The following is a 26,623-nucleotide window of genomic DNA, read 5'->3' as shown; positions in this document are numbered from 1 at the left end:
CACCAGATCTGGGACCAAGTAGTGGATAAGTTGTCTCTCTCCCAGGAAAAGGCCCAGCGGTTTTCCAACCGGCGTAGGACCGTTGGTACCCAGTTTAAGGTGGGTGATGTGGTTTGGTTGTCATCAAAAAATATCGCTATGAAGGTGGCTTCTCCTAAGTTTAAGCCTAGATTTATTGGACCTTACAAGATTTTGGAGATTATTAATCCGGTCTCTTTTCGGTTGGCTCTTCCTGTCACATTTAAAATTCATAATGTGTTTCATAAGTCCTTGTTGAAGAGGTTTGTTGAACCAGTAGTTCCTGTGGTGGCACCTCCTGACCCTATATTGGTTGAAGGTAACATGGAATATGAGGTAGAGAAGATACTGGATTCCCGTCTGGCTAGACAGAGACTCCAGTATTTGGTTAAGTGGAAGGGTTATGGTCAGGAGGATAATTCCTGAGTCTCTGCCTCTGATATTCATGCCGAAAGATTGGTGCGTGCCTTTCATCGGGCTCACCCGGATCGCCCTGGTGGCATGGATGAGGGTTCAGTGACCCCTCCTCAAGGGGGAGGTACTGTTGTGAGTTCATTTTTCCCTTCACCATTGAGGTCTGATGAACTCCCTACTCTGGTGAAGGAAGGTAGTGAGACTGATTACCAAACACCTGGGCAGCTAGATGATGACTGGGTGGCTGGAATTGAGGACTGGATATAAGGCTGCCGACGCCCTTCTTCCTGGCTGGTGATTTTCCTGCTGGATTCTTGGAGACCAGTCTGATTCCTGCATCTCAAAGCTAAGTTTTTCTGCTCTGCTTTGTACTTTTCAGTTTTGTTTTTGTTTTGCCTTGTTTTTTGGGAGTTCTGCCATCCCCGGCCGGGGGTGAGCTGAATTCCATTTTTGTCTCTGATCTGTTTATATTTTGCTCTGTCTTCAGAATATACCTGAGTGCTGATATAGTCTTTTGAAGCCTAGCGACTTCAGGGCCTGTTTTTCCTATCAGTCGGTTGGCTCATTTTGATAGGGTTTTTGCGGATGGCAGACAGCAGCTTTCCTATCCTGTCCTATGTAGTTAGCTTGGGCCCCATCATTTGCTCAACCTATCTTTCTATCTGTGTTAGTGTTTTCATCTTGTTTCACCGTCATTATATGTTGGGGGCTGCCTATTGCTTTGGGGTCTGCTCTGGGGCAGTTTAGTTTTTCCCCTTTCTGTCTTTAGGCTATATAGTTCTCCGGCTGTGATTGAGGGGTCTAGGGCACCGTAGGAACCCCCCATGGCTACTGCTAGTTGTTGTGGATAGGTTCAGGGGTCTGCAATCCGATAGCTGCCAACCTCTCTGGTTTTTCTGGACTTAGCTGGTATTTTGTTTTTTTCTCCTTCGGTGACTCATGATAACAATGGACACTAATGGTTCTGCAGCAGACACCGGTGGAGTAGTGGGCTGTAAATGCACTACTCCCATCTAAGACTTGGGGGCACAACAGCAACTTGGATAGTGAGCCGGGACTCAGGAGTAAGGAGTCCCCGAAGCAGGCTACAGCTGTCTGCCGTACAAGTAGAGTTCTTGGGAACATCAGTCAGGAGGCACTCCAGTGTAACTCAGTGCTAGGAGTACTTCACACTTAAAGGCGCTATAGAGGAGATGTTCAGAAAGGCACATGTTGGCGGAGTGTTGGAAGGGAGCATTCCATCTTGCCTGGAGGTTGACTGAGTCCCTGACCTTGAGGACACGGCACGGAGGCAGGCACCTGTGTGTACTACAGACTGTGAGTAAAGCTTTGGAACTACAAGCATTGGTGTCCTCCATTCATTCCACCACCATTCAAGCTCCCCCTATTAATTGGGCACCCAGGGCCATGGGCTGGGTCACCGCTGCTGTGACACATCCCGCCGACACCGGCCCGGTACCGAGTACCCCATGGCCCTGGGAGGGCGACCCAGCAGCAGAGATGGTTGAGCTCTCCACAGGTAGAGCTGTATCCCAAGACAGTTTGGATGTAGATGTTAAAGGTGAGGTTGGTGAATATGGTGCAGGGCAGGTGATGCAGGAATGATTCAGAAGACACAGCAGGGTGCAGTTTCCTTTACCTTTTACTGAGCAATGCAGGTACAGTCCGGGGCTCAGGTTACAGATGGTTCTGGACCCAGTCAGCCAGGAAGCAATTTGGTAATTTTCCTAGTCAGGTGGGCTGTGAGGCCATCCTTTCTAGCACTGTTCTCTGAGGTACTTGCTGTAAACTCTCTTCAAGTCCCTCTATCTGTCAGTCTGATGCTTAGGTAGAACTTCACTCGCATGACAGACAGCTGGAGCCTGCTTCAGGGGTCACTCCTGTCTGGCGTCTCCGGCTCACACGTGCTGCTGTGTCATCGAGTATCAGTAGGGGACAGAGGATCTGCAGTCTTCTTCCCTCCGGATTCTACTGCCGGGGCATTAGTACCCACACAGCCTCGGGCTCCAGTGCCCGGTCACTGGCGCTCAAGCCTGGAATGAGCTCAGATGGAGCTCCTATCCCCATCTCCTCTTCACACATCCTCTCTCAACCTTGTTCAGGCTCTAACTCTCTCTACTAACTTCCTCCTTCTGACCAGAGAGAGCAGCTCCCCTGAAGTCGGGTTTAGCAGGAACTGTGCTGTATGCTGGAACTACCTGGTAAGGCGATTCCTTCTTTGCTTCCAGGCATGACCTCATTCCCCCCTGCAGGGAGGCAAGGCCATTGTGGCAACCAAACTCCTGGGGTGCCACAATAGCACATCCTAGATATCCCTGAATGAAATATTCCAGTTGCAAATCTTTATTGATTACATAGTGGAATGCATTGAGAAGAATAAAAATGATCAATATAAATCAAAATTAATATCCCATGGAGGTCTGCATTTGGAATGATACTCAAAATCAAAGTGAAAAATTAAATTATAGGCTGATACAACTTTAGTGGAAATGCCTCAAGACAAGGAAATGTTGCTCAGTATTGTGTGTGACCTCCACGTGCCTGTTTGATCTCTCTACAACACCTAGGCATGGTCCTGATGAGGTGGCAGATGTTCTCTTGAGGGATCTCCTCCCAGACCTGGATTAAAGCATCAGTCAGCTCCTGAACAGCATGTGGTGCAATATGGCTTTGTTCTTTGGACGAGACATGATGTCCCAGATGTGCTCGATTAGATTTAGGTCTGGGAAGCGGGCACGCCAGTCCATAGCATCAATGCCTTCATCATACGGGAACTGCTGTCACACTTTAGCCACATGAGGCCTAGCATTGTCATGCATCAGAAGGAGCCCAGTGCACCTGCAAATGGTCTCACAATGGGTCTGATAATCTCATCATACTACCTAATGGCAGTCAAGATACCACTGGATAGCACATGGAGGGCTGTACGGCCCTCCAAAGAAATGCCTGCACACATCATTACTGAGCCACTGCCAAACTGGTCATGCTGGTGGATGTTGCAGGCAGCAAAATATTCTCCACAGTGTTTCCAGACTCTGTTATGTCTGTCACTTGTGCTCAGTGTGAACCTGCTCTCATCTGTGAAGAGCACAGTGTGCCAATGTTGAATCTGTCAATGTTGGTGATCTTTGACAAATGTCAATTGCCCTGCATGGTATTGGGCTGTAAGCACAACACTCACTTGCGACTTTCAGGCCCTCATGCCAACCTCATGGAGTCTTTGTGACAGTTTGAGCAGATACATGAATGTTAGTGGTCTGCTGGAGGTTATTTTGCAGGGCTTTGGCTCTGCTCCTCCTGCTCCTCTTTGCACAAAGGAGGAGGTAGCGGTCCTGCTGCTGGGTTGTTGCCCACCTATTGTCTCCTCCACATCTCCTGGTGTACTGGTATCTGCTTCATGCTCTGGACACTGTGCTGACAAGCACAGCTACCTTTCTTGCCACAGTTCGCATTGATGTGCCATCCTGGATGAGCTGCATTACCTGATCAACTTCTGTGGATTGTACTGTAGACAACGCCTCATGCTACTGTACCTCTAGGGGGGTGAGCAATGACAAAATGTAAAAGTGACCAAAGCAACAGCCAAAAAGGATGAGAACAGAGAAATGGTCTGTGGTGACCATGTGCAGAACCACTCATTTATAGGAGATGTTTTGATAATTGCTTTTAATTTCTAACTCTTGGCTGTTCCATTTGAACAGCAGCAGGATAAATTGATTCACAATCGGTGTTGCTTCATAACTGCACAGGTTTATTTCATAGAAGTGTGATTGACTTGGAGTTACATTGCTTGTTTAAGTGTTCCCTATATTTTTTTGAGCAGTGTACCTTTGAGATAGAAGTGACTATACAGGAGAATGTTAATTCAATGTGGCAATCCTCAGGCCGTACTTGTCTGTTGGAGTGCACAGCTCCTGTCATGCTAATTAAAGGTTTGGTTTGATCGTAGGTACACTGGAAAAGTCATTAAGGATGTGATAAACATGGGATCCTACAACTACCTGGGTTTCGCAGAAAATAATGAAGAGTCCTTGGACGCAGTGAAGAATGTATTAGAGAGATATGGTGCTGGGGTGTGCAGTACCAGAAATGAAATGGGTAAGTAGAGTTACACTTGAATGCACACTCAGGCCAGTTTCACATGTCAAGTTTTAACAGTCCGAGCATGGATCACAATGACTAGGTCAGCCTCAAGACCTGAACTCAACTGGCTCATATGTGCCAATAAGGCTGGCGATTTAGTGCCAGGATATCTATGACCTGTCTGGACATAGTGCTCCGTACTTAGTGAATTTTGGACATGTGAATTCAGTGTTAGGCTACCCAAACTTTTTACAATGCTTTTACATTTGTTTATAAGGCATATTTTAAATTGTTTTTTGGTGTGTTATTTTTTTAAACCATACGTTTTAGCGCCTGTTTTTTATTACTTAGTTACGCTTTTAACAATACAAGTCATGTGATTCCTTCCCCTCATGAAAAAAAAGACACAAACTCAAAAAATACATGTGAATGGGAAAATGCCATCAAGAAAGCAACATATTTTATTTGACATTTTACTATTGACTCCCAGCAAACATTTGGTTGTATTGTTGGTCACATGATATAACTGCAAAATGAATGCTACTGTATGTGAAGGAAAAAAATATACATCAAAGTAAAATGTGGCCCTCTTTCCTACTAAATTGTCAGTGATAATTTTAAACCAAATATGTTATGCTTCGGAGTAATATTGGACTGGGTAATATTGGGCCCACCAGAAGACTTGATTCTTAGGGTCCACATCTCATCTATACCAAACCAATGCATTATCATTAAATGGGATTTCAAGGACCAAGGATAGCTTTCGTCAGGCACTGTATCTTCAGGTATTTGTTTTGAGCATGTCTCATTTCCCTGGAAGACCTGGAGTTAAAACGGTCACGTCAGGTTATGAATCACACAGGTCTTCTTTAAAGATGATGTGACTTGTGTCCCATATTAAATGGATTTAGTTTCCTCTGGTGCTGAAGGGTCTTTCTATGCTAGTCAGAAACATGCAGCTCCATTTCAGCTGCTTTTGATCTGATCATTAATTACCTCTTCCTAAAAAAACTGTTCAGACCTTCTTGTCCCTGCCGGTGAAAGATTCATCTTTCTGTGCTTTGGTCTAAAGCTAAGTGGCTGGAGTGGAGTTGAGGTAGTAGTGGTCTGTGGTTTGCCATAGTATGTGTGTTTTTATCTCCTGGTCCATGTTCCCAATTAATTTATTCCTCCCTGTCCCTATCCTCCTCCATATTGTTGGTTAGTGCTTTTGTATGATAGAGGTTTTCTGTTCTGTGATCCCTGTTTTGTCTTTGTGTCTTGTTTACCTTACATTTTTGTCCCATGCCTCATGGTCTGGAGGAGGGGACAGATCAGGGTTTAATGGGAGCATAATAAGATCTTAGACTCAGGCCTCTCTACCTTCAGAAGTACTCCCGAAACAGGGATAGTTAGGATCCCAGTCCCAGGGAGATTTGGTGATATGGGGGGGCTGCATTATATTCTGTGATGGGGTTGCATTATACTATATGAGGGTGGCTGCATTATACCCTATGACGGTGCTACATTATATTCTATGGTGGGAACTGTGTTATACCTTATGAGGGGGTCGCATTATATTTTGTGGGGTGCTGCATTATATTCTATGAGGGGGGCTGCATTATATTCTGTGAGGGGGGCTACATTATATTCTGTGAGGGAGGCAACATTATATTCTATGAGGGGGCTAAATTATATTCTATGAGGTGGCTACCCTATATTCTATGAGGGGGCTACCCCGCTATGATTCTACCCCAACCCCTGCTACATAATTAAGACGTGTACTACCTTATATTATACCCTAATATTAGCGTGTTTTACCACACAATTGGTGGTCTTGTATTTATTTCTATGTAGCTACATAGTGGGCCCCAAGAATGATTTTCTCTGGTGGGACAAGGTGCTCCAGTCTGACGCTGACTGAGACTCTACTGTATACATCGCATAGGATGCACTGAGACTGCTCTATACATTACATAGGATACAGAAGTCTGCTGTATACTTGGAAAAGAATAATGTTACACACGCAGGTGGGGCACGTGGTTTTTCGGTCCATTGTGCCACAAGGCCAGACTTACCTAGGAGAGGTGTAGCTAAGCGGCTACCAGGTGTTATTTTGAGCTCCTGATGATGGAGTAAGGCTTGGCTTTGGTTTGTCACCAGGTACCACTACTAGGCAGTCCCCAGTACTGCAGATGCTGACCCCAGGGGTCAGGTACACAGATACGGATAGGACTAGGGCTCTATTCAGACTACTAGGTTCAGGATCTTCTGCAGTATATGGTTACTGACATGGAGTCTCAAACAAAGCTGATTTGGAGACTGGTTGTAGCAGTCCAAAAATACAGGGTACTTGGATAGGCACACATTCAGACACACAGGTCTTAGATACTGATTCAGGGACTGGCCACAGGTGGACTGGGGGATGAGAACTAAAACCTTTGACTTTAGATTCAGGACTGGCTGTAGCAGGACCATGGACTTCAGGTTCAGGACTGGCCACACCAGCACCAGGGACTTTGGGTTCAGGACTGGCCATACCAGAACCAAGGACTTTGGGTTCAGGACTGGCCACACAAGGACTAGGGACATCAGGTTCAAGACTAGCCACACAAGGACCAGGGACTACGGGTTCAGGACACTGGACACACCAGGATCAGGGAACCTCACAACTCACTAAGAGACCACCTTACCCAGTAATGTTTCACTGTGTTGATTGGCACCTCTCTATAAGGGAAGGTGACTTGTGGGGAAAAAAGTGTTTAGTCAGCCACCAATTGTTGTCCCACTTAAAAAGATGATAGAGGCTTGTAATTGACATCATAGGTAGACCACAACTATGAGAGTCAAAATGAGAAAACAAATCCAGAAAATCACCTTGTCTGATTTGGCAAGATTTATTTTTAAAATGATGGTGGAAAATAAGTATCTGGTCATCAACAAAAGTCCATCTCAATATTTTATTATATATCCTTTGTTGGCAATGACAGAGGTTAAACATTTTCTGTAAGTCTTCACAAGGTTGGCACACACTGTTGGTGGTTTGTTGACCCGTTCCTCCATGCAGATCACAGCAGTGATGATTTAGGCCTGTCGCTGGGCAACACGGACTTTCAAATCCATCCAAAGGTTTTCTATAGAGTTGAGATCTGGAGACTGGCTAGGCCACTCCAGGACCTTCATGTGCTTCTTACGAAGCCACTCCTTCATTGCCCTGGTGGTGTGCTTGAGATCATTATCATGCTGAAAAACCATCCACTTTTCATCTTCAATGCCCTTGCTGATGGAAGGAGGTTTGCACTCAACATCTCAGGATACATGGTCCCATTCATTCTTTCATGTAGCCGTGTACGGATTAGTCGTCCTGGTCCCTTTGCAGAGAAATAGCCCCAAAGCATGAGGTTGCCTTCCGCATGCTTCAGAGTAGGTATGGTGTTCTTTGGATGCAACTCAGCATTCTGTCTCCTCCAAACACAACATGTTTTGTTTATACGAATCAGTTCAACAGACCATATGTGTTAGGCGTCGGGTACCTGCAGCGGCACGGCAGGAATCCAGGGCCTCGCATTCTGCGAGGATCAAAGCACAAGATAGCATGACAGTACCAAAGGGTTAGGCAGAATGGATAGTCAGGACGTAGCAATAGATCAGAAAACCAGAACGGGCAATAGATGGTACAATAGGGACAAACTGTAACAGAGTAACGATAGCCAAGCCAGAAGGTCAGAACCGGAAAAGACAATAATACCAAAATGAGAGATGGAGTACAGAGTGAGGGGACAGACCGGGTCATACACGGGAAGCAAACAAGCAATGCAGTGCACACGCACACCAGGGGTGTCAGACACAATCAGAACAACAGTATAGCTGACAGAGAACCCTGGTAAAAAGTGAGTATAAATACCCCTCCCATATCCAGAAAGAGGCCACGTACACTTAACCCTGTGAGTGCAGGGCAAGAACACTGTCCAACCATGACATCACGGTTTTCCGAGTCATCTGTCGGGACATCAGACTTGTCTTCAGACGAGTCTGAGGTCAATGCCATTGTGGGACGCAGGGTGGTACGTGGCAAAAAACGTTATTTGGTGGATTGGAAGGCTCAGGGGGGAGGGGGCCCTAAGAGGGGGGGTAATGTTAGGTGTCAGGTTCCTGCAGCGGCACAGCAGGAATCCAGGGCCTCGCATTCTGCGGTCTCCCATTCTCCATCCACCGTAGGGGAGCTTGCTCAGCGGCCCGTCATTCCCAACGCTCTACCCTTTGGGTCAGCAATAGCAATGCAGGCTGCTCAGCAGCAAACCGCTCCAAAGGCTAAGTCCTTCCGTCGCTCCTCTGAGCATGCTCACGAGATGATCTCCCATTGGAGATCGGGAGTCACATGCACAGGTCCTTCTCCAGATCTGATTGGTCCATCTCAGGGATCTGGAAGCTTCCGGAAGATCCTGGCTATAAAAGGTTTGCATGGCCGCTCGGCCATGCGCTAGTATAGACTCCAGTTGCTAACTGTGTGAATGATGAAGGATGTATGGACTTGCAAATGACTGATTAAGATCCCATCCCTCTGATATTATGAGTGTGTATAGGGAACTAGTGATAGTCAGCGCCAGTCAGTGGCAAGCTACAGGCCACAATACGCATCCTCCACAGTGCTAGCGTCCGACGGTGCACCTGCTAACGGGCATTGTCGTATAGCGGCAGTGTCTGTCGCCGCGCTGCAGTCAGCAGCTCTTCTTGGCGTCCGCTGTTGCGACGCCGCACACATGGTAGTTCTAGACGGACGTGGACTCTGTATCTTGGGCCAAGTCCTGTGACCATATACCGTGCGTGCATTCCGCTGAGTCCTGTGACGTCAACAGGCTCAGTCCTTGAATTTAATGCCTTGGCATCTCTGTGAAGGAACAGAGACCGCCCAGCGCACTCCAGGTGACATTCAACCCGCATGCGTTATACCGCCATTACATAGCAGCAGTGTAACACCTTCTGCACGGTGGACCCCAGGCAGCGAACGCACTTATTATTATTTAGTGCTGTGAGAATCATGTGGGAATAGTGGATGAGGGCAGGTATATCTCGCCCAGATTCCTTTCCTATGTGGCCTAGTCTGGTCAGTATCGCACCTGCTTGCTAATGAATAATGGGAGGTGGATATAAAAGGATGCCAGGTGGTTGTGTGAGTGTCTCAGCCTGGGAACACAGAGAGCCTGTCTGTGTGAGAGACACACGTGAGTGAAAGCAGTGCCCACTGCAACTGTGGTTTGGCTGGACAGGAGAAGCCCGCCAGTTGGTAGTTAGGTTGTCCATTGTTTAGTTAGTGCCGGACAGGCAAGGATTTGTTTTATGTTTTATTTCCTTTTGCAATGCTTTCACCGTTAATAAACCTGACCCAGTGTCAGTTATACCCGACTCCCAGCTCTGCGCCTGAGTTCACGCTGAATGCACGTGACCTTTGACCCCAGCAAAGGCGATCCCGGAGTGTTTTATCACAGTGCGTTCCGCAGTCCCTAACATTATGACATTCTCCAAAACTCTTCTAGATAATCCAAATGCTCTCTAGTAAACTTCAGATGGGCCTGGACATGTACTGGCTTAAGCAGAGGGACACATCTGGCACTGCAGTATCTGAGTCCCTGGCGGCATAGTGTGTTACTGATGGTAGCCTTTGTTACGGTGGTCCCAGCTCTATGCAGGTCATTCACTAGGTCCCCCCGTGTGGTTCTGGGATTTTTGCTCACCGTTCTTGTGATCATTTTGACCCCACGGGGTGTTGTGGTCTACCTATGATGTCAATTACAGGCCTCCCTCACCTTTTTAAGTGTTAGAACTTGCACAATTGGTGGCTGACTAAATACTTTTTTCCCCACTGTATATACAAGATGCCTCCTAGCTATTGGCTGGGAGCCATCTTGCAGGTGTACTCTGTTACTAAATGCATCCCAACCATTGGCTGTGGGCATTTTACTAGCTGCACATGCTGCCCCTTTTAGAGCAGGGGAGCAAACGCGCACTAGGCGCGCTGCCGTGAAGTGCGGCATACCACAGCCAAAGACAGGGAGGATGCCGGGGGCTGCTCAGATGGGGCAGTGAGTATGTTGGCATCCCTGCATGGAGTGGGAAGGGGAACCATACAAGGGTGCTGGTAATATAGTTACAGATACACACAGACTGCTATGTACATCACATAGGATAGACCGATACTGCTGTTTATGCATCACATAGGATACACTGAGACTACTGTTTCGTCATGGTTTGCTCAGCTTGTGGGATTAGGCAGTTCAGAGGTTGATCTGGACAGCCTCACTCTGAGATTCTGGGAGGCTTTTTATAGCCTCATTGTGGGCTCATTCCTCATCGCTTATACTCAGACCCTTGGCCGAGTGTGTGTAACCCTAGTGTGCTTTGTGCCTGTGCTACTTTATGCTTGTTTTGCTTTGATCTGTTCTGTCCCTGTTACGAGTTCTGTCTGTCCCTCTTGTACTGTGCTGCTATCTCCGTGTATGACTCATTGCTTACGTTCTCACTATTCTCTGCTCGCCCCTCTGGTACCACGCCGCCCTCTCCGTGTATTACCCCCTGTTTGTCTGACCTGAGTTCCCCTTGCCTCTATTCCAGGATTCCTGTAGTAGAATCCTACAATCATCTCCCGCAGTGGGATGCTAACCCTCGCCCCCTATGGTCACATGATCATAGGTCCTTGTACTTCTTACTACCTTCAGCGTCGCAGGTCCTGTCTGCCTGAACTTTCCCTGTAGTATCGGACCCCGGGCCCTCCCGCAGTGGGGGTGAGTCACCCTGCTCAGCCGTGGCAGTTCGCCGGCGCTGACAGGATCTTGATATGTTTACATCACATGGGTTACACTGAGACTGCTGTATATACAGTTGTGGCCAAAAGTATTGACACCCCTGCAATTCTGTCAGATAATACTCAGTTTCTTCCTGAAAATGATTGCAAACACAAATTCTTTGGTATTATTATCTTCATTTAATTTGTCTTAATGAAAAAACACAAAAGAGAATGAAGCAAAAAGCAAAACATTGATCATTTCACACAACTCCAAAAATGGGCCAGACAAAAGTATTGGCACCCTCAGCCTAATACTTGGTTGCACAACCTTTAGCCAAAATAACTGCGACCAACCGCTTCCGGTAACCATCAATGAGTTTCTTACAATGCTCTGCTCAAATTTTAGACCATTCCTCTTTGGCAAACTGTTCCAGGTCCCTGATATTTGAAGGGTGCCTTCTCCAAACTGCCATTTTTAGAACAGTGCCAATACTTTTGTCCACCCTCTTTTTTATGTTTGATGTGGAATTATATCCAATATGGCTTTAGGACAATTCTTTTTGTGTTTTTTCATTTAAGACAAATTAAATGAAGATAATAATACCAAAGAATTTGTGTTTGCCATCATTTTCAGGAAGAAACTGAGTATTATCTGACAGAATTGCAGGGGTGTCAATACTTTTGGCCACAACTGTACATCACATAGGAGGCATTTAATAAGCTGTATGCATCAGGATACTCTGATGCTATGTTGTATACATCAGGGGACAGAAGCTTTATGTCACTGATCTACTGTATTTATGACTGCTGTTAGGAGCAAGAGAAAAATGATGATACTTTGACATTATGGGGAACATAGTCTGCATATCAGTGGAAAAGAAGGAATCAAGATAAGAGACAATCCAGAGATGACACATCAAGTAAATCACGTATACAGAGGGCATACATAAAAAAAATTCTCTATATTATTACCTAATAATTTCCTATGCTGCACTACATAAGCAAAAAATAATTTTAAAAGACGTATCTTAATTTTCTGCTGTTGACATATAGCTTTTAATCTGTTTCAGGGCACATGGATAAAATACAAGAACTGGAAGACTTGCTTGCAGAGTTTCTAAACGTAGACACAGCAATGGTTTGCAGCATGGGCTTTGCCACAAATTCAACAAATATTCCTGCTCTAGTTGAAAAGGTTGTGACATTCAGATCAGTTATTACCATGTCTGTTAATAACAGCATAAGTTATCCAGATTTGTATGTAACAGTAAAAAACAATAATTGTAATGCAATTAAAAGTTAAGACAATTAATACTAAGTAATAATTCTGCAAATACAACTAAAGGTATTCTGCAAAAGTTATCAAGTTTCCACTCTATAGGCAATCATTTTTGGACTTGCTAGTGTCGCTCTACCAGGAACCTACCGATCACCAGAATGTAGGACGCAGCACATCTAACATTGTCACACCCATAGACAATGTATGAAGTGCCAAGGTGTATGTGTGGCAAGATGCTCCATGCTGCTTTTTTCTGCTGAGATCGTAGAATGGGGAGAACCAGGGGGACATTAGTGGTGAATGAGGATCGCATTGCTGATCACATTCAAACAATCCCTCACTACTTCCAAGTTCACGCTCAGTGCAGCAAAACAACCATACTTCTCATCTGTCATATCCTCCCTGTCTTTCAATCCTAAACAGCTATTCAACACTTTCAATTCTCTTCTCCGTTCCCCAGCACCCCCTCTCTCTCCTCTCATCTCAGCTCAAGACTTTGCCTAATTATTCAAGCAGAAGATTGATAACATCAGACAAAGCTTTTGCCTAAAATCCACAGCCCCTCCTCATAACTACTCAACCCTCCTCCTCCACAACCTGCTTGTCCCCATTACGGAAGATCAACTTTCCTGTTTACTCTACAAATCACATCTCACTATCTGTGAACTTGACCAAATTCTGTCCCACCTCATCCCAAACCTCACCACAGTCTTCATCCTAACCCTAACCCATCTCTTCAACCTGTCACTAACAACTGGTGTTTTCCCCTCATGCATCAAAATTGCCTTGATCAGACCCATCATCAAAAAGCCCTCCCTTGACCCATACTCTCTGTCCAGCTATCGCCCTATATCACTTCTCCCCTATGCCTCAAAACTACTGTAACAACACATCCATTTTGAACTGTCCTCCCACCTCTCCTCCTGTTACCTCTTTGATCACTTACAATCTGGCTTCCGATCACACCATTCCACTGAAACTGCCCTGACTAAATCCGCCAATGACCTACTAACTGCCAAATCTAAGCCACACTACTGTGCTCCTCCTCCTGGACTTGTCATCTGCTTTCAACACAGTGGAGCAATCGCTCTTACTACAGATTTTCTCATCTCTTGGCATCATAGACCTGGTCCTATCCTTGATCTCTTCATACCTAACAGACGGGATAGTCAGCATCTCCCATTTACACACCACCTCCTCATCTCACCCCTTATCTGTCGGTGTCCACCAAGTTTCAATTCAAGGACCCCTGCTCTTCTCCATCTAGACCGTCAGCCTAGGACAGCTCATACAGCCCCAAGAGTTCCAGTATCACCTCTATGCTGATGACACACAGATCTACCTCTCTGGACCTGATATCACCTCCCTACTATCCAGAATCCCACAATGTCAGTCCGCTATTTCATTTTTCTTCTCTGCTAGATTTCTAAAACGTAACATGAATAAAACAGAATTCATCATATTTCCACCTTCTCACTCATTCCCCTCAACAGACCTATCCATCAAAGTCAATGACTGCCCACTCTCCCCAGTCCCACAAGCTCGCTGCCTCAGGGTAACTCTTGACTCTAATCTCTCCTTCAAGCCACACATCCAAGCCCTTTCCACTTCCTGCTGGCTCTAACTCAAAAATGTCTCCCAGATCTGCACTTTCCTCAACCAAGATTATGCAGAAATACTAGTGCATGCCCTCATCATCTTCCGCCTTGACTATTGCAACCTCCTGCTTTGTGGCCTCCCCTCTATCACTCTCACACCCCTCCAATCTATCCTAAACACTGCTTCCCGACTAATCTACCCGTCCCCCTGCTATTCCCTGTCTCTTCACTGGCTCCCCTTTGTCCAGAGACTCCAGTTCAAATCCATAACCTTGGCATACAAAGCCATCCAGAACCTGTCTCCTCCATAGATCTGTGACCTAGTCAAAATCTCCTTCTCTACTCTCCTCTTATCTCTTTCCACAATCGCACACAAGACTCTTCCTGAGCATCCCCCATACTATAGAACTCTCTACCCCAACACATCAGACTCGCACCTATGGTGGAAACCTTCAAAAGGAACCTGAAGATATTCTTCTTCTGACAAGCATACAACCTGCAGTAACCCTCGTTCCACCATACTGCTGCATGACCAACTCTATCGTCATCTACTGTATCTTCACCCATCCCTGGTAGCTTGTGAGCCCTTGGTGGCAGGGTCCTCTCTCCTCCTATACCAGACCGTGACTGAATTTATTCAAGATTATTGTACTTTTTTTATGTATGCTCCTTTTCACATGTAAAGCACGATGGAATAAATGGCGCTATAATATTAAATAATAATAATAATGGGTGTTGTACAACCTATCTAAAAATGATCACCTATCCAGTGGATAGGTGACAATTTTTGGAGACTAAAATACCACTTCAAGGTACCACGCAAACATTTAGAGATTTATCATTGTCTGGGATTAATTAATCTTGCAGCGACTATTATTTTAAAATTGCAGAGCATGCCCATAGTGCTTCATTTTAGGGGAGAGATTGCTTGACAAACTATAAATTCAAATGTACATTGGTCGAAGAACCTGTGTTATTTCCACAATTGTTGCACAACCAAGACTCACTATGTGGTGAGATGTGTAACTATAGAGGTTACAGGGGTTGTAGTTGCCTTTAATAATATAATAATAATAATAATATTTATATATATATTGTTATATACTGTATATTTACAGGGCTGTCTTATCCTTAGTGATGAATTAAACCACACCTCTCTGATTCTTGGAGCAAGACTTTCTGGAGCTACCATTCGAGTTTTCCAACACAACAGTAAGTGTCAGGGACAGAGAAGAGAGGTCAGCGCTGTAACTTCTGTACAGTGATGAGTGACCTGCATCTTCTTGGTGAGTAGCATTTCCTATGCTGGACCTCTGCACTGTATACTAGTTACCAAGTATCAGATATGCTTGCACGATTTGGCTGCTGCAGTAGATCCATTAATTGTCTATAGGAAAGATGTATATCTTTGTACCGTGTTAGCCAGTAGATAGAAAAATATTCAGAATTGAGAGTCCTCAGTGGTTGATACCTTTTAATGGCTAACTGAAAAGATGGTAACACATTGCAAGCTTTCGAGACTACTCAGGTCTCTTCATCAGGCTAGCCTAATACAAAATCTAAAGAATCACATATTTATGCACAACACAGCACAGAAATAATGCATTAGATAAGACAAGTGACATGAAGCAGAACTATCATTATGGGAGAGGGAGAAACATAAATATTGGACCAGTTCATAGATAAGGAGTCTGGATCACAACACATTAGGAGACCCCAATCAGAGGACAATAAAACATCCGGACTCCTTATCTATGAACTGGTCCAATAGTTATGTTTCTCCCTCTCCCATATTGATAGTTCTGCTTCACGTCACTTGTCTCATCTATTGCATTTTTTCTGTGCTGTATTGTGCATAAATATGTGACTCTTCAGATTTTGTTTTAGTCTAGCCTGATGAAGAGACCTGAGTAGTCTCGAAAGCTTGCAATGTGTTACCATCTTTTCAGTTAGCCATTAAAAGGTATCAACCACTGAGGACTCTCAATTCTGAATATTTTTCATTAATTGTCTATGTATTCTTATTACAATGTTTTTTCTCCATTAAGATGTATTTTACTTACTAGTAGCTAGGTGTATTAGTGAAGCTGAATTGTAGCACAGATACATATGGAGCAAACTTTAACTTACCACTTACAATATCATGATGGAACAAAAATTTTCACTTACTTATGCTGAGGATATCTTAACAAAACTAGAAAACCTCTGAAACCGTTATATCATAGTGGTGCAAACATTTTCAAAGTCTTATGCTATGGATAACTTAAAGAGAACCTGTCATGTAAGAAAATACACTATTAACCAGCAGATATGGGGTTCATCTGCATGTAAATAGCATTCAGAATCAGAACCTGCCAGACGACCGCACTGAGAGCCTCGCTGCTGGGAGAAAATTAACTTGCATCCTCCCGGCATGTTCAAGTTTTTAGTCATAGAGGCGGGCTGCACTATCATTCAGAACATAGTGAGCGGCAGCTGATACCACGCCCCACCACTGACTGAAAGCTGGCTCATCATTAAAGCAGGCTATCAGTCAGTGATGGGGATGCGGTTATAGCCGCTCCTCACTACACACGTGGTCAAAATTGTTGGTACCCCTCGCTTAATGACAGAAAAACCCACAATAGTGACAGAAATAACTTGAATCTGACAAAAGTAATAATAGATAAAAAATCTATGAAAATGAACAAATGAAAGTCAGACATTGCTTTTCAACCATGCCTCCACAGTATTTAAAAAAAAATAAAACTCATGAAATTGGCCTGGACAGAAATGATGGTACCCTTAACTTAATATTTTGCTGCACAACCATTTGAGGCAATCACTGCAATCAAACAATTCCTGTAACTGTCAATGAGACTTCTGCACCTCTCAACAGGTATTTTGGCCCATTCCCAAGAGCAAACTGCTCCAGTGGTCTCGTGTTTGAAGGTTGCCTTTTCCAGACGGCATGTTTCAGCTCTTTCCAAAGATGCTCAATAGGATTTAGGTCATGGTTTATAGAAGGCCACTTCAGAATAGTCCAATGTTTTCCTCTTAGCTATTCTTGGGTGTTTTTTAGCTGTGTGTTTTGGGTCATTATCCTGTTGCAAGACCCATGACCTGTGACTGAGATCAAGCTTTCTGACACTAGGCAGCACATTTCTCTCTAGAATCCCTTGATAGTATTGAGATTTCATTGGACCCTGCACAGATTCTAGACACCCTGTGCCAGATGCAGCAAAGCAGCCCCAGAACATAACAGATCCTCCTCCATGTTTCACAGTAGGGACAGTGTTCTTTTTTTGATATGCTTCATTTTTCCGTCTGTGAATATAGAGCTGATGTGCCTTGCCAAAAAGTTCCATTTTTGTCTCATCTGTCCATACGACATTCTCCCAGAAGCTTTGTGACTTATCAACAAGTAGTTTAGTAAATTCCAGTCTGGCTTTTTTAGGATTTTTTTTCAACAATGGTGTCCTCCTTGGTCATCTCCCATGAAGTCCACTTTGGCTCATACAACGACGGATGGTGCGATCTGACACTGATGTTCCTTGAGCTTGAAGTTCACATTTAATCTGTTTAGAAGTTTTTCTGGGCTCTTTTGTTACCATTCATGTTATCAGTCTCTTTGATTTGTCATCAATTTTCCTCCTGCAGCCACGTCCAGGGAGGTTGGCTACAGTCCCATGGAGCTTCAATTTCTGAATAATATGTGCAACTGTAATCCACTGCTTGGAGATGGTCTTATAACTTTTACCTTTAACATGTTTGTCTATAATTTTCTTTCTAATCTCCTGAGACAACTCTTTCCTTCGCTTCCTCTGGTCCATGTTGAGTGTGATACACATCATGTCACCAAACAGCACAGTGAGTATCTGTAGCCCTCTATACAGGCCCACTCACTGATTCCAAGATTGTAGACACTTGTGATGCTAATTAGTCGACACACCTTGATTTAACATATCCCTTTTGTCACATTATTTTCAGGGGTACCATCATTTCTGTCTAGGCCTATTTCATGAGTTTTATTTTTTTTTTTAATTCTGTGGAAGCATGGATGAAAAGAGATGTCTGACTTTCATTTGTTCATTTTCATAGATTTTTTTATTTATTATTATTTTTGTCAGATTCAAGGTATTACTGTCACCATTGTGGGCTTTTCTGTCATGGGTACCAACAAATTTGATCACGTGTATACATACTGAGCAATGACTGAAGCAGCGCCGGCTGCCTCTACTAGCAGAATCCAAGCATACACAGTTAGGGCCGGCATCTCAATCATGCTTGCACCTTAAAAAGTCAGTCTTCAGGAGAACACCACTCATGGAAAGCAGGAAAGGCGGAAGGCAGGTGAACTATGCACGCCTGAAGATTGATCTTGATAACAACCCATTATAGGGATTATCTGGTTTAGACAACCTTATGACAGACTGGACTTTTGCCTTTGGGCAGGTGATTGTGTAATGAGACACATGGAAAATGAAGACGTGTACATGGCCCATGGTAGTCTGTTAATAGACACTAGACTTCTTACTGCAATTGCTGTGATGCCTTATGATACAGTATGACATGTCCCCAGAGGCGTAGCTAGGGTTTCAGCTTAGGGGGGGAGGTGAAAAATCTGAGTGGGCCCCTAACCGGTAACCCTGATTACAACTCAGGTTGGCACACTCTAGTCATGAGTATAGGGGAACCTCATTAGATGACCGCGCTGTAACTGAAACAAATCTCTATACAAAAAACAATACTGATATTACCGCCATATGGTGACCTCATAGTGGTAGATGCCAGTCCTGCAGAATCGAGTTTACTATACAGTTACAGATGATAACTTACAGGTGACGTTCTTTCTGATAATCGTTCACTTTTGCATCTTACTCAGACCAACATGACGACTCCTCCAGCCAGGACTCATCTGCAGAGATTACAACAATGACACATCTGAATTCTCGCATTTCCAGCCCAGTACACATCTATCTCCAACGTGCACAAACTACTCACCCCAATACTGAGCCGCTGCTGCCGTATGTGTCCCTACTATTGTACCTGCTGTGTGGTACTAAAGCAGAGCTCCTCTAACTGCCTCACATAATAATGCCACCACTGTGCCCTATACATAGCAGAATGCCCTTACAATAGCTCCCATACTGTATATAACCCCCAGTTTGACAGACCCTACAGTAACTCCCACACTGTATATAGGCCCCCATACTGTATGATGGCCCCCACAGTAGCTTTTAAACTGTACTGTATAATGACCCCTACATTTGCTCCCATGCTGTACAATGACCCCCGCATTAGCTCATCAGCTGTGTAATGGCCCCCACATTAACTCCTATACTCTATAATGACCCCTGCATTAGCTCCCATACTGTATAATGACCCCTGCATACACTGGCCCCACATTAGCTCCTATACTCTATAATGACCCCTGCATTAGCTCCCATACTGTATAATGACCCCTGCATATACTGGCCCCACATTAGCTCCTATACTCTATAATGACCCCTGCATACGCTCCCATACTGTATAATGACCCCTGCATATACTGGCCCCACATTAGCTCCTATACTCTATAATGACCCCTGCATACGCTCCCATACTGTATAATGACCCCTGCATATACTGGCCCCACATTAGCTCCTATACTCTATAATGACCCCTGCATTAGCTCCCATACTGTATAATGACCCCTGCATATACTGGCCCCACATTAGCTCCTATACTCTATAATGACCCCTGCATACGCTCCCATACTGTATAATGACCCCTGCATATACTGGCCCCACATTAGCTCCTATACTCTATAATGACCCCTGCATACGCTCCCATACTGTATAATGACCCCTGCATATACTGGCCCCACATTAGCTCCTATACTCTATAATGACCCCTGCATACGCTCCCATACTGTATAATGACCCCTGCATATACTGGCCCCACATTAGCTCCTATACTCTATAATGACCCCTGCATACGCTCCCATACTGTATAATGACCCCTGCATACACTGGCCCCACATTAGCTCCTATACTCTATAATGACCCCTGCATTAGCTCCCATACTGTATAATGACCCCTGCATATACTGGCCCCACATTAGCTCCTATACTCTATAATGACCCCTGCATACGCTCCCATACTGTATAATGACCCCTGCATACACTGGCCCCACATTAGATCCTATACACTATAATGACCCCTGCATTAGCTCCCATACTGTATAATGACCCCTGCATACACTGGCCCCACATTAGCTCCTATACTCTATAATGACCCCTGCATTAGCTCTCACGCTGTATATCGACTCTCGCATTAGCTCATCCATTGTACAATGACCCCCGAATTAGCTCTAGCACTGTATAATGGCCCCCGTTGTAGCTCCCATTCCTTTGATTCTGGTCTCTGTCGGTCCCTGTCTGTGGCTACAACTTGCACAGCACTGATATATAAGACAAAGAACCAAATAGAAGAAAATAGACACAGATAGTGGGTGCATATAGAGGCCGGTGTATGGGTATAGCTCCCAGAATGTACCCAGGTGACCCTAAAAGAAATACTCTTGTCTGGACAAGTCCCCAAAGAGGGAACCGGAAAGAAAGATGGAATTAAAAGAGAGGGAGGTAATATATTACTCATATAAAGAAGAAGCTGTGCCCACTTGTATGTCTTCTCTTTTATTCCCTTTTCTGCCTTTGGGGGGGCGTCTTGTCCAGACTGAGTATACGTTCAGAGGTCTATATGTGAACATCTATACGCACCTACTAGCTGTTTGTATTTTCTTCTATTTGGCTCTTTATCATATATATATTCATCATCAACTTTGTGGGATTATTTTTTGTAATAAAAAGTTATATACCGTAATTGGGTTTTCATGCTTGCCACCCTGGATTTACAATGAGATGATAGGACCCTCACCCCGGCTACAGGACCAAGTCACAGGGTGTGTGTGTATATACTGTATATGTAGAGAGATATTTGAAATATACGGCTGCCAAACATTCCAGGCATTTACCGATCTTCAATATAGCAGCAAAAAAATGAAGTTTTGGTTCTCCTGGAAAAAGGTTCTCGGTAGAACCGAAACATTGCTGAGCCCCAATGAGCTATTAAAACACTATTTTTTAATTTTGTTAATGGTGCTCTGCCTTCATTTTTTTGCTACTATAGATTTTTACTTTTACCTGTGTATATATTATATTTACAGTATATGTATATGAAGAGGGAAAGTCACATATTCTTCTCTGTGCTGTCCTGCAGCCGAGGTGACGTCTATTAGGGCAGAACATGATACTGACCTCTCATGTCAGTGGCTCTGAGGCACAAGGGGATTTATGGCAGCTGATTTGCACTGACAGAGACGCCTTCTGAGCTGTATAAAAGTTCAAGCAGCCGCCACAAATCTACTGTGCCTCAGATACAGGACCACAAACAATAAACCATCCAGGACTTGTCAGGAGGGGAGCAGTGTCCTGCCCCTCATCACTGCACAGACACCTCAGGGCCCCCGAGTTCTTACTCACACTCTCACAGCATGGTGTCTTGCTCTGACATAGTGATGTCTCTCCTGCAGACACACAGGGAGCAGTGTGGGCATGTCTACAGTTTGCTGAAGGAAGCTTAAAGGTATAGGGTCCCTGCACTATACAGAGAAGCTTAACTTCATCAGTGAGCACACGCTGACATGGTTAACAGTAGCAGAAGCTCTGGGTGTGGGTGGGCCCCCTCAGAGCAAGAGGCCCGGGCAACCGCCCCCTTTGCCCCCCTGCTAGCTACGCTACTGCATGTCCCCTCTAAATACGCTTTCACAAATAAATTGGCACAAGCATTGTACTAAAAACAAACAATAATATGGAGAGGCATGATGGTTCAACCTGTTTTTGTCTGTTTTCAAAGTATATATTTTTTATATGTGAAGATATGGGGAATCTGGAAAAATTATTGCGGGAAGCAATAGTGAAGGGTCAGCCACGCACTCGCAGAGCCTGGAAGAAAATTCTCATTATTGTTGAAGGAATTTACAGGTAAAATATTATGTGACAAATTCAGATGTGTTTGCTTGTGTTTCCCAACAGTTTCATGTGTCATGAAAGATTTTATCTTGTACTTATTATGAATAGAGAATATTACAGGGAACCTATCATGTCCGGTAATGTTATTAACCTACAGTTATAGGGTTAATCTGCACATTAATAGCATTATGAAGGTGCAAAACCTGGGAGAAAATGAGCTTTTTTCCTTCCAGGACCTGCCAGTTTTTAGTCATGCAGGCGTGCCGTTGTGGCTTTATTCATCGCTCACTATACTGTGAGTGGTGGCTGTGATTACGCCATGCCACATTAACTGACAGCTCACTCAGGTCTGACAGCAGCATTATCATGTCTGCATCGGGGTGCTTCATTCTATGCACCCATCGGAGCCTCTCTGGCATGAATGCCGGGTGCCAATGTGTTTCGATAACAGATGGGGGTCTGTTGAACACCTTCGTGGCTATCATTACGGAGCTCCTTTCTAAACCAGCCTGTGGCGGGTCTTCAAAGTAGACTGTGATTTTTACTATGTGCAGCAATACTGTGGTATTTCTATGTATAGTACAAGCAATCAGACGATCCCAGGTTCAAGTCCTCTAAGAGGACTAATAAATAAGGTAAATAGTACAAAAAAAAAAGTTTTGAAATAAAATTAAAAAAAATCTAAATTAAATTACTCCCCCCATTAAAAATAAAGATAACACAAAAAAAATTAATAAGTTAATCATCGTATATAGAGAATAATTCAAAAGACCATAATTGAGGGTTTTTTGGTTGCTGCAAAACTTCAAAAAATGCTGTAAAAAGTTATGAAAATGCCATATATATCCCAAAATGGTATCAATAGAAATGTCATCTCGCCCAGGAAAAGCAAAACTCACAAAACTCTATGGAATGAAAAATAGAATCTTTTTCACCACTAAATTAATAGAAAAAAACTGGACAGGCTTTTTATCGTCGTAATGTTGAGGAGAAACATATTGCCAGATCATTTTTCCACTCAATGTATGCCGTAAAAACAATTCCAAAAAAGCAATATCAAAATTGCTTTTTTTTTTTGCAATTTCACTCACTTGGAATTTTTTTTTTCAGTACACTATGTGGTAAAATGAATGTTGTCATTCAAAAGTTCAACTCATCTCACAAAAAAAAAAAGTCCTCACATGTCTATGTGGATAGAAAAAATTTAAAAAAATGATAGCTCTTGGAAGAAGGGGAAGAAAAAAGCAAAAACGCAAAAAAAAATTCACATTGGCCGTGTCGGGTACGGGTTTATGTTTAACACAAACATTATATGAACTTTAGTATATTTAACTCTAACATAATATTGAAAAATGTGCTTCATTTTCCAGCATGGAAGGATCTATCATCCGTCTTCCAGAAATAATAGCGTTAAAAAAGAAGTACAGAGCTTACTTATATGTCGACGAAGCGCACAGTATTGGAGCAGTGGGGTCCACAGGTCGAGGTGTGGTGGAATACTTTGGAGTGAACCCTGCGGATATCGATGTGATGATGGGAACATTTACCAAGAGCTTTAATGCTATAGGAGGGTATATTGCTGGAAGAAGGGTAAGTTCATTGGCTATAAAACTAAAATATAATAAGGGCTATATTCACATGCAATGTGGATTTTGTAGAGGAAGCGAAGCAAAGCAAAATCAACATAAAAAAAGTATTCAAAGAGTATTGGAAGCATTTTTTATCTGGATTTTGAAATTGATACTGCACAAAATCTATGTGAAAAAGACCCTAACCTAACTGCTGTGATCACTTATGCACAAAGAATACTTCTAATACCAGGAAGTCTTTTGTTTATTTGTGTGCAGCTTTTTAACATTTGTTTTTATCGCGTTTGGAGGCTGCAGTTTTTTGTCTCTTTTTGATATGTCATGCTTTAAATAAAGCTATTTGTTTTTTACATTTCCTAGTATTTGGCTTTGACAATACTTTATTGACACACTTAGGACGGAGTCACACTTGTGAGCAGGGACGGGCGGGCCAGGTGGCAGGCAGGCAAAAGCCCGCCGGGCCGCTCCCCCAGCAGCTGTGCAGGGCCGGCCGCCTGATGGCCCTGCACAGTGTACTGCGTGCGGACGTGTCTGCTGTTCTGTGATGTGATGCGGCCGGCAGCAGACACGGCCGTCGGCCGCGTACTCGTGCAGAAAGGATATAATGTCAGTGCCAGCGGCGGCGCTCAGCATGAGAGCTCATCCAGCTCCTGCACACAGCTGCGGTCTGCGCCTTAAGAGACGCCTATGACGGGCACGCAGGTGGCGCGATGACGTCATTGTCTCGCGCCGCTCTAGTCTCTACAGGCCAGAAGAGGACACAGAGGCCGCGGTGCCGGGAATCAGGAAGAAGGTGAGTATAAACCTTATTATTTTAATATCAATGGGATGAGCGGCCATCATACTATAAATATGGGGGGAAACTGCGGCCATCCTGTATATATGGGGGGAAACTGCGGCCATCCTACTACTGTATATATGGGGGGAAACTGCGGCCATCCTACTACTGTATATATGGGGGGAAACTGCAGCCATCCTACTACTGTATATATGGGGGGAAACTGCGGCCATTCTACTACTGCATATATGGGGAGAAACTGCGGCCATCCTACTACTGTATATATGGGGGGAAACTGCGGCCATCCTACTACTGTATATATGGGGGGAAACTGCGGCCATTCTACTACTGTATATATGGGGAGAAACTGCGGCCATCCTACTACTGTATATATGGGGAGAAACTGCGGCCATTCTACTACTGTATATATGGGGGGAAACTGCGGCCATCCTACTACTGTATATATGGGGAGAAACTCCGGCCATTCTACTACTGTATATATGGGGAGAAACTGCGGCCATTCTACTACTGTATATATGGGGAGAAACTGCGGCCATTCTACTACTGTATATATGGGGAGAAACTCCGGCCATTCTACTACTGTATATATGGGGAGAAACTGCGGCCATTCTACTACTGTATATATGGGGAGAAACTGCGGCCATCCTACTACTGTATATATGGGGAGAAACTCCGGCCATTCTACTACTGTATATATGGGGAGAAACTGCGGCCATTCTACTACTGTATATATGGGGAGAAACTGCGGCCATCCTACTACTGTATATATGGAGGGAAACTGCGGCGATTCTACTACTGTATATATGGAGGGAAACTGCGGCCATCCTACTACTGTATATATGGGGAGAAACTCCGGCCATTCTACTACTGTATATATGGGGAGAAACTGCGGCCATTCTACTACTGTATATATGGGGGGAAACTGCGGCCATTCTACTACTGTATATATGGGGAGAAACTGCGGCCATTCTACTACTGTATATATGGGGAGAAACTGCGGCCATTCTACGACTGTATATATGGGGGGAAACTGCGGCCATCCTACTGTATATATGGGGGGGGGAAACTGCGGCCATCCTATTACAGTATATATGGGGGGGGGAAACTGCGGCCATCCTATTACAGTATATATGGGGGGGGGAAACTGCGGCCATCCTATTACAGTATATATGGGGGGAAAATGCAGCCATCCTACTACTGTATATATGGGGAGAAACTGCGGCCATCCTACTACAGTATATATGGGGGGAAATTGCGGCCATCTTACTGTATATATGGGGGAAAACTGCAGCCATTATACTGTATATATGGGAGGGAAACTGCAGCCATCCTACTGTATATATGGGGGGGAAACTGCGACCATCATACTGTATATATGAATGGGCTGAGGGGCCATCATACTGTATATATGAGTGAACTGGGGCCACCTTATTATATACATTCGGGAACTGGAGCCATTCTACTATATATATAGGAACTGGGGTCATCACATATATGGGGTGAGCGGGGGATATCTTACTATGTATATGGGGAGAACTGGTGCCTTCACACTATATATATTTATAATATATATATTGGGCTGTGGGACCATCATACTTTATATATGAGGGAACGGGTCATCATACTATATATATATATGGGGGAACTGGGACCATCCTACTATATGCACGGGGGCAACTGGGGCCAGCAAACTATTTATTTGGTGCAGTGGAGACCTTTATACTATATATACAGGGCAGTGGGGCCATCGTACTATACAGTTGAAACCAGAAGTTTCCATACACTATATAAAAAGGCACATATGACCTAAAATGGGAAAGGTTTATTCTGATTTCATGTCAGATAGAGAAAAACATGCAGATTTGTATTTTTATAAAGTATATAGTGGATATAAACTTCTGGTTTCAACTGTTTATACATAGGGGCAGTGGGGATTTCATACTATATACAGGGAGCAGTGGGGACCTTCATACTATATTTAGGGGCAATGGGAACATTTTATTTTATATAGGGGCTATGTAGCCATTTTACTATCTATAGGGAGATCTTGGGTCCTCAATGTATAATAAAGGGCTTTGGGGACCTGTTGT

The 26,623-nt window shown here is 44.1% G+C and overlaps 1 protein-coding gene across 4 annotated transcripts in view; it reads left to right on the top strand.

The window, feature by feature from the left end:
- LOC141057281 (serine palmitoyltransferase 3-like) overlaps positions 1-26,623 on the top strand; it is a 165,436-nt gene that overhangs the window by 102,044 nt on the left and 36,769 nt on the right. For all 4 annotated transcript variants that reach the window (XM_073553823.1, XM_073553825.1, XM_073553824.1 and 1 more), the window contains exons 4-8: positions 4,382-4,530; positions 12,346-12,470; positions 15,271-15,364; positions 22,052-22,157; positions 23,516-23,735. In XM_073553823.1, coding sequence (XP_073409924.1) covers positions 4,382-4,530; positions 12,346-12,470; positions 15,271-15,364; positions 22,052-22,157; positions 23,516-23,735 — 694 coding nt within the window. The remainder of the gene's footprint in view (positions 1-4,381; positions 4,531-12,345; positions 12,471-15,270; positions 15,365-22,051; positions 22,158-23,515; positions 23,736-26,623) is intronic.

This window comes from Dendrobates tinctorius, unplaced genomic scaffold, assembly GCF_039654945.1.
Source record: "Dendrobates tinctorius isolate UK_male_01 unplaced genomic scaffold, ASM3965494v1 ptg000203l, whole genome shotgun sequence".
In the NCBI taxonomy this organism is placed as follows: domain Eukaryota; kingdom Metazoa; phylum Chordata; class Amphibia; order Anura; family Dendrobatidae; genus Dendrobates; species Dendrobates tinctorius.
This window is presented reverse-complemented; position numbering and strand designations above follow the sequence as displayed.